The 16,367-nt window shown below is 42.0% G+C and overlaps 1 protein-coding gene across 1 annotated transcript in view; it reads left to right on the top strand.

Annotated features, from left to right (window-relative positions):
- The window catches only part of PPFIA2 (PTPRF interacting protein alpha 2), a 270,632-nt gene that overhangs the window by 227,854 nt on the left and 26,411 nt on the right, over positions 1 to 16,367 (top strand). The window contains exons 19-20 of the mRNA XM_066634342.1: positions 109 to 263; positions 6,599 to 6,692. Coding sequence (XP_066490439.1) covers positions 109 to 263; positions 6,599 to 6,692 — 249 coding nt within the window. The remainder of the gene's footprint in view (positions 1 to 108; positions 264 to 6,598; positions 6,693 to 16,367) is intronic.

Raw genomic sequence — 16,367 nt, forward strand, 5'->3', positions numbered from 1 at the left:
AGACGCTCTTATTAGATTCCAGATAATTTGTTTGCACAGCTGCTTAGGAAGGGATGGGACATCATGAGGACAATAATGTATTATCTATCTTTTGTGTGTATTTTATAGTAGCTTGCCTGCATCCTTGGATCCAGAAAGCATTGGTCTTGGCAGTGTCAATAGCAGCCAGGAATCCCTACACAAAGCTCCCAAGAAGAAAGGAATCAAGTCTTCAATAGGACGTTTGTTCGGTAAAAAAGAGAAGGCACGACTTGGACAGCTCAGTAAGGACTTAGTTGTACCAGGCTCAGGTCACTGTTTTCCAGACATTTTTTTTTTTTTTGGTTGATAGTTTGGCTCCTTTTTCCGTTATGTTTTGCTTTTCCAAACACCCATTCCGCTTTTCTTTTAAAAAGAGTCTTTTCCCCATGATCATACTATCCTAACTACTAACGCCTGTCACAAAATTCATCATGTTTCCAAAACAACCAGAAGGTTAGGCCTAGATTTCTTTACTTACATATACCAGCTTCTATGAAATTGCTCACTTGTTTTGAAAAGCTTTGCAGGGCTTAAGATAATATAGATTTTTTAAGAATTGGACAGCAAAACAAGTGCTTCTACAGACTGGGGAGCCCAGTCCTAGCCAACTTTCCAGTGCCAGTGTGGCAGTAATGCAGCCCCAAAGAAAGGGAACAAACATTCCCTTACCTGGAGAAGGCTTGACCCCTCCCGCAGGATGCAGTGTATGCCCCATTGTCACAGCTGCACCAGCGCTGGAAAGTTGGATATGATTTGGCCCTGGATTAACAGCCCCCATATAAGAAACTTTATCTTTTTTCTTCTTCTTTTTTATTATTTTGTTCAGAACCCAACCTGATAGAAAAGTTGGATATGAAGGACTCTGAACCTTGCAAGCTTGTACATCATGTAGTTTATTTTGGATGGCCCTAATAAAATTACTGCTTGCTGTTGCTTTTGGATTTTTTTGAAATCTTTTTTTTTTTATTTGAGGGATATGAAGATGTTACTGGTTCTCATCCTTTTATTATTGATCTGACTGTGGATTGCCTTACCCCTCACTAGTTTGGCATGAAATTATCTCTGTCTTATTTTGCTATCTTCTTAGAAAAAGTCTCGATCCACATTCTCCTTTTTTCTCTTTATGCTTGACTTTTTCACATGGTGGTGGTTTTCATTTTGAAGGCATAGCACACGCTGATGGTACCTTGAATCTCCTTATTCCTTCATCAGGAATCCATATAATTCGAGCTGCCAGCAGGTTAAACTTGCAGACACTATCTAGGCTTACAAGTGTCTATAGTGCTCTTGAATTATTGCCTTTGTTTGACTGCCTGAACCAGGGGTGTCAAACACATTTCATACTGAGGGCCAAAGTGAGCATTTATGGTGCCTGCTGAAGGCCGGAAGTGACATTATTCAGCACATGATGGTCAGAAATAAGCACTTTGTTCTCACATAGAAACTCATTAGCTGCACATGACAGAAAAGAAAATGTGTCAGTCTTGTTCATAAGAACATAAGAGCCCCGCTAGATCAGGCCAAAGGCCCATCTAGTCCAGCTTCCTATATCTCACAGTGGCCCACCAAGATATGTTTTCAGGATATGAGGGAGCCCAATTATTACACTGGGAGAGCCCAATTATAACTGGGACTGAATGAATTGCTTCCAGGGGCCGCATTTGGCCCACAGGCCTTATGTTTGACACTCCTGGCCTAAACAATGTGTACCATGATGCCACTTTAGAAAATGGTAGAGTAGTTCTTCCTAACAACAAGCTATGCACTGTGGGATATCATCCAGAGAACAAGAAAAAGAATATTGTAACATTTTTTCTGAACTAAATCCCTCGCACAAAGTTAAATGTGCCATTTAAATCAGTGTTTCTCAACGTTTCAACCACTTCACATGGTCCGCTTATTTGAAGTACCATCGGAAGTAAATGGCAATGACATCATTGCCACTTACTTCTAGGTTGGGAGGCTAGATGTGATACAACAAACACCAGTAAGAGGCTCAAAGTGGACGGGAGGGCTTTTACAAGCATGGAAAAGCATGCTCTGGAGCCTCCTAATCCACTGGTGGTATCCATACCACTGGTTGAGAAACACTGATTTAAATAACACACGTGATAACAATCCATTTTAACTGCTCATATTTTCGTAGTAGGCAGTGGTGTAGCTAGCAAGAGGCAGGGGGGCGTCCTAGGTACCACAAGGTGCCACAGGGGGGGAGGTGACACCACAAGGGACCAAAATCGCTAAAAGTGTTTGGTAAGGTGAACTTTTTCTATTTTAGACTCATAAAGCCAGGTAGGTCCTGATAGTGATATGCTTGAAATATAAGCACTTAAGTTGAACTGGGCACTAGGTAGGGCTGAAAATCTCATTGATTTGTGTGTGTGTGTGTGTGTGTGTGTGTGTGTGTGTGTGTGTGTGTGTGTGTGTGTGTGTTGGGGGTTTTATTGCAGGCAGGCTACAGAGAAAACTCACGTGGTAGAACAGGGCTAGCTTCCCCTTATTTAATTATTTATAATTATTTGCTTGATTATGTCACTTCTAACCATGACATCACTTAAATAATTATGTCGTGTGGGGTGACAAAAATGTATGGGCTCCGGGTGTCAAATGGTAGTAGGTGTAATTTTTTTGAAGAGGTCTCTGCTTTACCCACTATAAGGACAGGACTATCATGTTTACTGCCCTTTTAATGGCATAATGTCTCTCTCACTCACACACACATGCACTTACCTCCAGCTGCCCATAAAAGTTTCCAAAAAGAAACCAAGAAGAAAAAGAAACGTTCTGATATTTAGAAAATTTCCCTCTTTTTTCAATAAAATTATTGCAATAAGTCACCCTGCTGTCACTTAGATAACACTTCAGAGTACAAAGATGAATGTAGTTGCTATTCATCATTGATGGTTAGAATACATTGAAGATTTGACATTATAGATCCTACTAAAATATGTTCATTTATAAGTTTATAATGTCTTTCAGTGTGGGGGGGTTTCTAGGACATGTTCTAGCTAAATAGCTGGTGCAGGTCCGCATGGACCCACGTCACAGCATCTGGTCTGGGAAGGGGGTTAGGATTTGATGGCCGCTGCTGCGGCTGAAACCCACCCTCCCCCATTCCTGGACCCAATCTGTGCCTCCTTCACCCTCCCTGCTCCGTTTTGGCCCTTCTCCCTGTTCCACTTGATGCACCCCCTCCGGTCTCTCCTGCTGAGTTACCTGCTCTGGCGAGCGTCAGGAAAAGTGATGACACAATCACAGGCCTTCCTGCTGGTGCTCCTGGCCTTTTACAATTGGCTCTGACTGCTTATGGCCAGAAACCTAAACAGCTTTCCAGCACTGAAATAAGGGCAATGCAACTCCAAAATAAGGGAACAAACATTGCCTGACCTGGAGGAGGCCTCCGTGACTTCCCCCCAACTGCAGGATGCAGCACATGCCCCACTGGCACAGCTATGCCAGTGCTGGTAAGTTGGTTAGGATTCTGACCTACAGTCCTTCCCAGCATTGCGCAGTCATTATAGGCTGTGAGCTCTTAATGTTCTTAAATACAACAGTGAAACATTGAAACATTATTTAGTGCTGGAAATAAGCATAGTTTGGTTTTGTTTTGGGGTTTTTTTTTTATTTGTTTGTTTGCTTTCTTGGTGTTACCCTTCTTATGTCCTTAAAACATGAACAGTTGTTTCAGCTAAAGTTTACTGCTTATCAATACAGGCATGCCACCTAGAACCCTCCATGGATAGCTTAAACCTCAGATACAGGTGAATGCCCATCCCTACTGTTTCAACCCTCTGGAAGGGAGGGGAGCCCCGGTCCCCTCCCCTCCGGGGGGGGGGCCTCTGAGCTCAGCAGAGGCCGAGGACATCCATCCACAGCCTCTGCCAGGCTCAAACTGAGCTCTGCAATAGAAAACGTGTGACTTCCAGTTTCAGTGCTGTATAAGGAGCTTCAGAGCATGGATTAGTGCATGTGGGGGGGGGGGCACGAACCCAATCCACGGATACCTGAATCCACAGATATGGGATCCATGGATATGGGGACTCCTGTATGTATCTTTCATAATATTATCATGTATTAGTACATAGAAAGATCCTTTTCACTTTTACATACTGTAAAAAACTTCAGTGGCTGTCTGGTATGACTTGCCTAATGTTTTAAAGAGGCCTAGTTCAGGATTATATTCTTTTCAAAGTGTGGTATTCTTTCATGTCAGTTGATAGAACGACTGGAAAAAAAATCCATATTTAAGGTTGAGACTTGGGATCCCTTCTTTATTCTTCTTCATTCTTTGATCTTCCTGTACTTTTGTTATCTCATTTGACTATCTCTTCCTGAGGTCTTCCAGCATGCTTCTGAATCATCGTCTTATTGCCTTGAATCATCATCTTATTGACTTTTATTTTTTCTCTTCTGTTGCATCTGTGGTGTCTGTTCTTAAATTCAAGTAATGTATAACAAAATTAATGTTGATCTGAACAAGAACCACTTTTTTCCTATTTGGAAATAAAGGAAACACAGGAAAATATTTCAGAATATTATTTCCATAGCCACTGGTTAACATTGCAATGTTGTCTTTAATTTTAAATCACCCAATGGTACATTATAGCACATTTTTCAATATTTCAAACTCATGATTGTTTAAATATGGTCTGTTTTGTTATAGTAAAGTGCATATCTTAATTGTGCATGATCAGTGTGGCTGAGCATTATGATATTCACTGTGCAGCCAATGAACTTGAGTCTGACATACTGTGTATTGTACTATACAAGACTGGTCTAGTGTGTACCTCCATTATTGACTGGACCAACACTCTGAATGGCTGAAAAAAAGATAGTAGATGGTTTAGAGCAGGGGTCTCCAAACTTTTTGGCCAGAGGGCCGCATCAAATATCTGGCGTGGTGTGGAGGGCCAGAAAAAAATTTAAATATAAAATTTAAATAAATAAATTAGAGCTGGAATTTAGATGAGTGAATAAATGAATGAATGGGCTCATTCATTCAACCTCTCTGGCCCTCAGAAAACCCTCCAGACACAATCAGAGCACAGTTCTGGTCATGTTCAGTTGAGTAGGCCAGAGGCTTTCGGGGTAAAGAGGTTGGCCATGGGCCAGAAAGAGGCTTGCTGCGGGCTGCATTTGGCCCCCAGTCCGGGGTTTAGAGACCCCTGGTATACAGAACTGAAGATGTTTGGAGGAGGATCACTACTTACAGTGTGCAGAAGCATCCCGTATTGTTTCAAAAACTGCAAGACCAGTTTTGAAGTGACAATGGACAAAAAATTATGTGTTCATAATGGGAAGTGGTGCCTCTACCGAGCTACTTTGGACTCTCTTAAAAACTATTCTCTGTCTCAGTTTTGCCAGAGGCTATTCTAGAAATAGATCTACCAAATTTCACACTTTCGCAACAGCTTCAGGAAGCCAGATTTATTACACAGTCAGCTTGGTGTTCATCATATAGTAACTATCCGATCATCAGTATCAAATATAATTTGTCGTCTTACAGACAAATTTGCATTTAAAGGATCCAGATAATTTTTCAACATCCTTATTACAAAAACTCAGAAGAATTTTGCTGCAAAAATAAGATTTTCCCCGGTGTGTTTTGCAAATTTAACAGCCCAATCCTGTCCTCGCCCCACCTCATGGTGCAGCTGGCCTGAAATGGTGCATGCTGTATCAGTGGAGGGGGGGAGGGGGATGGAGTGAGAGGCTTCAAAGGGGATAATAAGCCTTCTGTAAGTTCCATAAGCCTCCAACCCCACAACGCATCTCCTGGAATTTGCAGCAGTTAATTCACTGATGCAAGTCTGAGGAGAGAATGGAAGTGGGAAGGCTGGCTGCCAGAAGGGATAGGATCCAGTGCACACCATCACTGCTGGATCTACCCCCTCCCACAGCCTTCCCACCCCCATTCCTCCCCACCTCCCACCCAGTTTCCCCACTTCCTGACTCTGTTCTGCCCACCCCACCTCCCCTGCTGGCTTACCTGCTCGGGCAGGCACCCAGGACTTCAGTGACATGTATGGGAAAGTTCTGGCCTTCCTGCCTGAAGTCCAGCAGTGTGCAACTCGGTGCACTGCCAGAGCACACTTTACGGCTGCTTTTCAGCAGTCAGCACTGACAGAACATGATTTGCAGGTATTAAGCAGTAGTTTCCAAGCACCACAGGACTTCTCATAAATCCCATTGGTCGGGATGAAGCGATCCGGATTCCTCAGCTACCTGCCTACCAGGCAGGTAGTCAAACATTTTATACCCTCGCCCAATTCCCTGTAGGAAGACAAGCTGGGGGGGCTTTCGGTTAAAAACTTTAGGACTTTGTAGCACCTGCATTCTTGGAGTTTAGAAGAAGACATTTAGATTGGTCTCACAAATGGTCTACTTGCAAATAATCTTATCAGTTGCAGTGTAGAGTGCAACAAAATTAGCAGCTTCAGTATTTACAGTCTTAGTTTCTTCTTTTTTTTCCGCTCCGGAAAGCAAACACAACAATCCACCAATAAATTAAAACTAAACTCAAAAAGTGCTTGGAAAGAATGACAAGGGGAAAATTCTCTTTTCTGTTTTCACCCAGGAGGTTACATGGAAACAGAAGCTGCTGTACAAGATTCTCTGGGATTAGGCAAACTTGGAACGCAGGCGGAGAAAGACCGAAGACTAAAGAAAAAGTAGGTGCATGGTCATATCCCGTTTATTCTGTGGTATGTTGTTAGTAGTTATTTTGCTTTTGTGTATATATTCAGCCTAGGCTGTATCTGCTTGGTATATCCAGTAGGTATTTGGTTTCCTATATCTCCACATAAATGTATTTGATCAACATACAGTTATATCTTGGTATCCATGGATGATATGTTACCAGATTCCCCATGGATAATGAAACCCCAAATAGTTAAATCTGCAGGTTGCAGTTCTTGTTCTGGTTGTGTCCAGAGCCATTCTGAGGCCTGTAGAGGCCACACAAAGCCTCCACAGGCTTCTGGAAGTGTCGGCAAAAACCAGAAGTGTCCTTCCGACACTTCGGGAACTTCAGAAAGACTCCCAGATGCAACCGGAGAACACCTCCGGTCCTGTCTGGGAGCTCAGATCTGGCCTCAATTGTAGGTTCGGAACTCGCAGTTAGTTAAAATTGTGTGTCCCAAATTCACATATGTGGAGGCAGGACCCATCCATTTGGGGCTTCAAAATGGCCATTTGGGCCCCAAAAAATGCAACTTCTGCTTTCTTCAAGAAACCAGAAGTGAAGTTTTTAATTGCCTTATAAGTCATTCTGAGGCCCGGGGAAGAGTGTGAATTACCGTGTAGACAGTTTTAGGTGCAAAGGGTGTTGGTATTTATCTGTGCCGCCTGTTATAAATTGCAGAAGTTCACAGCCCAATCTTAATTAAATTCCCCTGCACTGATGCAGCAGTACCAGCTTGGCTTGCACTGCATCCTGTGGGGTAATTTTGCATGCTGGAGGTCTCCTGGAGGTAAGGGGACATTTGTCCCCTTGCCCCAAGGTAATCCCCAGGAACTGCAGTAGGTCAACTTGGACCTGCACCTGCTAAATTGCTGTTGCAAGTCTGCATTGCCCTGTGTATTGGGCCTGGGAAGGGAGATAGTCCCTTCCCCTTCTACCTGGTTGCTGCCCTCCCCCTGTCCATTACACCCACCCTTGCGCTGCCTGATGCAGAACTTACCTTAGGAACATAAGAACAGCCCCACTGGATCAGGCCCATCTAGTCCAGCTTCCTGTATCTCACAGCGGCCCACCAAATGCCCCAGGGAGCACACCAGATAACAAGAGACCTGCATCCTGGTGCCCTCCCTTGCACTGGCATTCTGACATAGCCCATTTCTAAAATCAGGAGGTTGCACATACACATCATGGCTTGTACCCCATAATGGATTTTTCCTCCAGAAACTCATCCAGTCCCCTTTTAAAGGCATCCAGGCCAGATGCCGTCACCACATCCTGCGGCAAGGAGTTCCACAGACCGACCACACGCTGAGTAAAGAAATATTTTCTTTTGTCTATCCTAACCCTCCCAACACTCAATTTTAGTGGATGTCCCCTGGCTCTGGTGTTATGTGAGAGTGTAAAGAGCATCTCTCTATCCACTTATCCTTCCCATGCATAATTTTGCATGTCTCAATCATGTCCCCCCTCAGGCATCTCTTCTCTAGGCTGAAGAGGCCCAAACGCCGTAGCCTTTCCGCATAAGGAAGGTGCCCCAGCCCAGTAATCATCTTAGTCGCTCTCTTTTCCACCTTTTCCATTTCCAGTGTGTCCAGTGTGCGCTGCTCCCTGCACCAGTGGATTGGCTGAGGCTTTCCCACCAGCGCTACTAACTTCTGCGCTATCACAGCAGAAGGGGGATAGGCTTGTGCAATCAGTTGTACTAGCAACTTTGTTTTTTCTTTGGATTTCCATGAAAGTGGCAAGCTAAATTTTTATGTACATGGATAATTGTGTGCCTTATGTGAGTACATTTACTTGTAAACTTTCCAGCAGCTGCTGTGACTCAATATGTTTTTATTAAAAAAAAAAGATAAGGAGTAAAAGGATTCAATCGTATCTAACTTTCCAGTGCTGATGCAACCCTGCCCTCCTTGGGGGGTGGGGTGGCAGCAGCAGGTTAATCACAGAGGCCTCCTCAAGGTAAGAGAAAATTTGTTCCCTTAACTCAGGGCTGCATTGTAGTTTCATTGGTACTGGAAAGTTGAATAGAATTGAGCCCAAAATATAATTTTCTCTCAATATTTATATGCACCATATAGAAAATAATGATTTAAAATCACAGAGAAAAAAATCATACTTTTTAATGCATATTCACTGATGTTTTGAAGTTCTGACATTTTACTCCTAATACTCTAATCTGAAATCTTCCACAGAGATTTTTAATTGCTTCTGCTGATCCTTTCCATTGTTTGGTCACCTGCTTTTACTTAAAGCCTTTCCTGTTGTTAATCTTAACGTCTTTCCCATAGGTATGTTCCAGCCTCTGATCATGTTTCTCTGTCGTGTGCGCATGACAGCCATGTTTTTCTATAATGTGTGGCAGCAAGAAAAAATGTATTTTTTCTGTTCGTTGTTCATTGTTCATCCTGTAAGTGTCCTGATATAGCAATCTGAAGTTGGAATCTGCTAACCAGTTCAACATGCATTTAACATTCTGTTTATTTCAAATGCTTATCCGGTTTCTGTACTGGGTTATGCTTGTGTAGAAGACATCAATAAGCAGAATTAATTTAACCAGTATGTTTAGTAAGTTCCAACATGAAAATAAGGCTAAATTTGTCATAATCACCGTGTATTTCCATGAAATATATCAAGAGTTTTCACAGTGTTTTTTTCCAGTATTAATATTGGAATATGTGTTTTGAAGCTGGGAATTTACAATATGTGCTTGGTGGTGGGTTAGGGCGGTGTAAACGATAGAATTATTTGCCATCAGATAAACAATCTCTTTTAATGAATAGCAGTAATTGTGGCTGTGGGTCATAGGAATAACCTCCGTATTCTGTGTTCAGACTGCCCAATCATAAGTATATATACAGGCCGTGCCTTGTTATCCACAGAGGTTCTGTTCCAGAATCCTCAGTAGATTTTTAAAAAAATCAGTGGATACCGAATCAGTAGGAAAATAGCTTTAAAGACAACCCACTTCCTGCTTTCTTGCTTCTCCACTGCTGCCACTGAATGCCTTGGTATAGGCATAGTATAGACACTACTGCATAGTGTCACTGTAGTATAGACACTACTGCATTCAGCCACTAGATGGGGTGAATAATGGAATTAAATTATGACTGAATGAGGTGTAGTGTGTATACTGATGCATTCTGGGGTGACAATGGAAGAGCAAGAAATTCAGAAGTGGGTCTTTAAAGCTATCTTTAACCTCAAGAAGCTTGCAACTGGTGCAGTTTAACAGTACGAAGGTAGGAAAATGGATCTTTGTGCTTTTTTTTCCTTGTTACAAGGTATTTAAAGATGGAAACTGGTATCAGATGGGAGTCAAATCAGTGGATGCTAAATCAGTGGATAACGAGGCATGACCTGTACATATAAAATTTCTGTAGATAATCTAGCAAAACCAACAAATGGCTTCCATGTATTGCTCCATGTAGAGCAAGTTATTCTATGATGTCACTGCCAATCACTTCCAGGAGCCACATGCTGCATTCACAGCCCCGGGGGGGGGGGAAGCATTGGAGATCCCAGCAGTTTGGGAACCTCTGCCTTGAGACATATCTCCTACCCGCTTGGGAGCCTTTTTCCTATGGTATGCTCTGAAATAACTGGAAGCTGCATGTGAACAGTGCACCTCCATAGGCAGGCCTGATCACATCAGTATTTTACATAGAATCAGTAGTGCTCGTAAGGCTGTGTCATTCACAAAGAACCTCCCGCTTCATCAGAGTGCATCATACAAAAGCTGCCCCACATTGCTAGGAATGCCTGAAAGTTCAGAAGACATGGGTAATGAACAAATCTCAATTATTGATTCAATCAGTCATTTAAAGTAGAGTATTGTTTTGTTTCCGTGTGCATGACATATGGTCAGCCTGCTAAAGAGCTTCAGTGAACCTGGGGCCCAAGGTAGCAGTTTGACAGAAGCGACCCCCACCTCCACCAGCCACCCCATACGTCCTGATGGCAACTAAAGCCCCCACTTTCAGACAGCTGCTTCTGTGTCCTGGCTGGCTGCTTTCTCTTCTGAACAGGAAAAGAGCAAGGACCCTGGGATGAAAAGGAATAGAGTAGTTGCTGTAGCCAAGCACATCTCCACTCTTCCAGTCCTTAGTTCCTGCCATGTGCCTTTTCTGAACTACAAGTAGGAGGCTGGAGCAAAGTGGGGAGGAAGGAGAGGTCAAAGAACCAAATGAATGCAGTGACGGGGGTGGAAAAGGGAGGAAAATCCAATAGGTTTGGAGGCTTGGCATCCTCCATTTACTAAGGGGAAGAGAAGGAAGGGAAAAGTTACAGTGGGAGTTGCGCATCAGATGAGATTTTGGGGCTGGTGAAACTGCTGGCCTGTAAAAGACAACCTCAGACCAACACACCTATCTCTTAAGGGCCTGGTTCATACAAACAGAATCTCTTTTTCCGCATAGTTCTTCTCTATCTCCAGGGATTCATTCATATGGAGAATACAACATGTGACTCTGAGCTTCTACAAAGCAAGGGCAATTGATATTGAAACCACCACTATGGATCTGCTACTGTGTTTGTAGAGGGTCTGTGTCATGCATTATGCTTTCTAAATTACTGCCTCTTCTGTATTGGTTTTTTTGTCCGTGAATTTATTCAGTCTTCACAGAAAGCATAGTATAGCAGATAGGAAGCATATACACTTAAAAGATAAATTATTGTATCCCTGGCAATTCTTGGGACTCACTGCATTGGGGGGGAGGGGGATAGACTGGTCCTGAGTAAGTAATTAATCGCCTTAACTACTGCACATGAAGAAATTATCATGCCATTTAATGTAATTGTTCAGGGCGTTCATGTGGCAGGTGTTTTGTAGCAGAAAGGCAAATCCCAGTTCAGTCCATCCTGCATGTTGTCTTGTGTGTTCACTGAGGCTAGTTCTGTTGTGCGTCTGTCCATTTTGTATGGTACGTCCAGCATTGAAGAGCCTTCAACTCAAGATATGACTGAATAATTAGCAGTTGTTTATTGGGTAATTCAGTAAACATCTTTTGACTGATAATTCAGTTTTCGAAATGCACGAATGTGCTTGGTTTAGCAGAAAAATAGAGGGAGGTCAGTTTTAGTAATAAAAAAAAAAGGCCATCCTAACTATGCTGCTTCTTTAATTTTTTAATCTATCATATGATTTCTTTTGTGGATTAACATATATTCATTAATATTTGTGTGCTTTTCTTTTCCATCCATCTCTCTTCATCTCATGAAAAGCACATCTGGGTAAGTTAAACCACAATGGTTGCTGATCATGTTCATTTTCAGCACCATATTTGAACTTATTTTATTTTCTCTTCTATTATTATTTGTTTCTTTTTATAGAGCCACTTTATGTTGCAGAATTATGTAAACTAAACCAAAAACAGTTTTTAAAATATTCCAAGTTGGGCAACTTTTGAGATCTTTTCAAAGGCTATTTCTGTTTCTTCTTAGCCCACTGATATACAAATATATATTTTTTTAAATGAATTGGATGAAATTCTAGATACACCGAAAGCAATGGTAAAAACTTTATAGTACCTCCGTGGTGCGAGTCTAGTATTTCACTCATTCATTTGTTCATTCCCTTGTTCTATTTATAGAACAATGGTATTTTGTATTGGTTTTTCCACTCAATTTCATTTCTTACCAATTCAGTTAATTTGCAAGTGTGGCTATATATTTTATTGCTATCCTCAGTGTGGCTAAAATGATAAAAATGCATTCTCTCATAAATTTAGATGGGACAAAAACTCTTATTAGATCCTTGTATAAACCTTTCCATGCAAATTACATAGAATTTTATTATTAATGTCTATGAACTTTGGCATTTCAGTGACTGAATAGTAGGCTTATAAAAAAAAATGTCCGTTTGGGAGGGCAAGAAAGTGTAGTTATTAATTTATGGTTTTATTTTAAAATGTGTTGCTAAAATGGCTGCAATCAAATATGGATTTAATATGGTTCAATATACCTGAAAACTCCAGAAGCCTGTAATTGTATCTAGCAATTTTATTCCAAGGTAGTGAGGTTGTGTATTATTCAGGTCGGTGATTCATTTTGCTATATATTAATTCTTTCTCATTGTAATTCAAAGTTGTGCCTATTCAGCGTTCCAAACCATGTTTCTTAGTATGCTTTCAGAATAAGCAATAGCTCTTACCAGGTTGCACTACATGCACTCACCTGCAGTGTTCATGGTCTTATTTAAGCAGATTGTGCTTTTATTTAAAAACAAAAACAAAAAACTTTTCAGTCTTTTAAAATTAGAATCGTGTTAATATTTTGACCCTTTAATTAGCTTGTCTTACAGTGCAATCCTAGGCATGTCTACTCAGAAGCAAGTGCCATTGTGTTTAGTGGGGCTTATTCCCAGGAAAATGTGTATAGAACTGCAACGTCAGTGATTTTTTTTAAACCAGAAATCTACTTTAAAGTATACTTTAAGGTGGTTTTTTTTTTTCTTTTTTTAAAGAACACTATGAACAAGTGATAAATTAGACTTGGTCATAATTTACAACCTGCTGAGCACAAAAGAAAACCCCAGAATAAATGATTATAAATGAGATATGGATCGAGAGAAGTTCTAAGAAGTGTTGGAAACCTATGCACTTGAAAAGATTAATCAGAAGTATGTGCTATTGACCAGTGTGACTTTATTTCATTAAACTGAATTTCAAAGGTCACGTAGACCAGCCTTCTTGACAAGGGCAGGATTTGGTAACCCAAGAAAGCAATTTCATAATCTTCCTTGACAGGTTTTTTTTTAATTTGGACACCGTCTCGTAGGAAATTGTCCTGCACAATCCCTGCGGAAAAGGACGGGAGCCATGGAAGAGCATGATAGCTTATGAAGAACTTCACATGCTTTGTGCCATTGGTCAGCAGCACTTGAGATCGGAAGTTTGTCTGAAATAAACTTACCATCCTGTATTCTAAGTCCACTGCTTTAATTTTTTTTGTCAAATCATGTGCCCCCTCCCCCATGGTTCTCTTGCCCACTCCTAGTGGCACTGAGTACTACACCTGCTATAGTATTTGAGTTGCAGGGGCCAGCTGTGATGGACATGTTTTCCATCACAGCTGGCCCTGGTATCTTGTCCAGGACACAATCTGACCAATCTCTTATGCCATCTCTGAATTGAACTAAAGTCAGCAACTCCTTTAAAAAAAATCAGTGCTTGAAAATGAAATGCTCTGTAAATTAATACTAGAGCCATTTCATTCTTGTTTTCTTATTCTTATGCCTTATGGAGTTCTTATGGACCTACCACTGAATGATCTGGATTAAACTGTAGGGCACCCATTTCAATTTATCTTGTATATGGCTCACGAAAGCATAACACTAATATTATAATGGAATCAAAGATCTGAGCATACCTGACAAGTGACTTGTCAAGTCTGGTACTACAATTGAGGTGCTGATGCCTGAACTGTACGTTTTTAGGCCTGTCGGCTTAATTGCGTGAGTGTTCCAGGCACAGTCACAACGCATCATCTTCTGGAAGTATGATGAAGCCTAGGTTGAGTTAGAAGATAGCCAGCTGCCATCTCACCGTCAATACAAGATATATTGTAGCATTAAGAATAGCAGACACCGTGGCCACTCCTAAAAAATTCAATCCTAAGGAAGTTTCATATTGTTTAGTCATCACCTCAGTTGTTCGTCTTGACCAGAACTTGTGCTTTTAGTAGAACCTGAAGGTACTTGTCAGAGAGACTCCATACATAGTTGTAATACTATTACAATATTTACAATATTGTAATAATATTGGTTGGTAGGGCGAAAGTGGTTTGTCACAAGGGTGCTATGAAAGCCTCATGATCCAATCCTATTCAAGTACTGCAGCAGCAGAACACTTGTTCCACGGGCACACACTATCACAAAAGCTCTGTAAAGTGCTTTGCAACAGCGATGGAAGCTGGCACGCTGGCAAGAAGGCCAGAGCCTTCCCCTGCGCGTCAGTGGCCATCAGGACAGGCCAGAGCAGGTAAGTCCATGCAGAGGCAGGAGTAGGGCAGGAAGGGTGGGAGGAGATGGGGCAGACGTGGGTGGATCAGGCCTGGGAGGGGGTGGGATTAGCACCATATCTTCACCTCCTTCCCAGGCTTTATCTGCCTTATGTATCAACTTGGACTTGTGCCACCGTTAATACTGGCACAGGTTCAAGTTGATGCATTGCAGTTGCAGGATCTTACAAATGTCTCTTTACCCTCCAGCAGCCAAAATTCCCCCCAGGAAGCAGCATAATCCCCACCGGTGCTGCTCCATCATAATGTGGGAATTTAGAGAGGATTGAGCTATGAGTTATCTGCATAATCTGAAAGCATAAATGAATGAGTTTGAATGATTTCATGTTTAATATAAATCATTCCATAAAATTCAGAACAATAGCCACTAAAAATGTATTGGTCATGCCTCTGCTTCTGCAGGGGATCCATTCCCAGAACCTCCGCGGATGCTGAAACCCACGGATAATCAAATCAGCTGGTCTTGGCATATAAAAGCCCCTGGACATGATTAGAGCTTGTGTTCCAGAGGGCCAAAGAGACCACCCCCAGCCTCCTCACTCCTTGGAATGACTTCTAAGGCCTCCAGCAGGCCTTAGAATGTCACTTCTGGGTTTTTTGGCTAAACCGGAAGATGCGTTTTAAGCCTATGAAGGCCTTCGGAGGGCCAGGGAATCCCCCCCCAGCCCTCCAAAGGCCTTCTAAGGCCTTAAAACATTAATTCTGTTTTTGCTGAAAAACTGGAAGTGACAATTGCAGCCTCCTGGAGGCCTTTAAAGTCATTCTTAGGACCGGAGAGACCGTGGGTGTCTCCATTCCACTTCTCCCTTCCTCCCTTCAACCCCCTATACAGTCTTACCTGTGGCAGCGAGCATCCTCAGTCCATTGCCGCAGGGACCCTGCTGCCAGGCTGGGCATCCCAGTGTGTCATGTTTGTAACAGCCAGAAAGCACGTTATGTCCCTGGAACACATGTTCTGGTGATGTAACAGAGATAGGATTGGGCCTTTAGTGAATAGGTGTATTGATACATTTGGACTAAGTTTGGTAAGAAAGAATTTGAAATTGGCAATATTACAAGAGGAGCAACCTTAGTCTTGAGTTCAACTGCTTGATATAAGGTCTTGCCGAATGTTTTCTACGGGAAAACTTAAAACTGGTTTCATGCAGTTTGGATTGATCATGTCGTTGAGTGATCATATATACAGTTTTGTTATTTCTTTGCACATGTAAATAATGCCAGGTGTTAAAAAATGGCTTCTTCAGTTTTGTAATTTCTTTGCACATGTAAATAATGCCAGGTGTTAAAAATTGGCTTCTTTTTGTGTTAGTGGACAAGAACACATACCTCTCCTCAAAAGGTTTTAAAAATATACATGTATGTGCGTACACTGTTACCCTGCACATAAGTGCCAGATCATGCAACCGATTTTGTCTGGATAAATCTCTTGAAGCAACCTGAGCAGGAGTGGTCAGGTGTTCAGAAGTAATAGTGGAGGATATGTTCTCCATTGTAGCCAGGTGACCTGTTCTCCTTCCAATTTTGCAACAGCCACTTGAGGAGTGGGGGGATTTAGAGCCCAATTCTGAGCTCTTAGCACTGGTCTACTGCCAGCGCTGAGTGCTGCAAACATGCCATGTGGCACATCTGCAGCCCTCGGCACCAG

Source organism: Tiliqua scincoides, chromosome 7 (assembly GCF_035046505.1).
Source record: "Tiliqua scincoides isolate rTilSci1 chromosome 7, rTilSci1.hap2, whole genome shotgun sequence".
NCBI classification, from domain to species: domain Eukaryota; kingdom Metazoa; phylum Chordata; class Lepidosauria; order Squamata; family Scincidae; genus Tiliqua; species Tiliqua scincoides.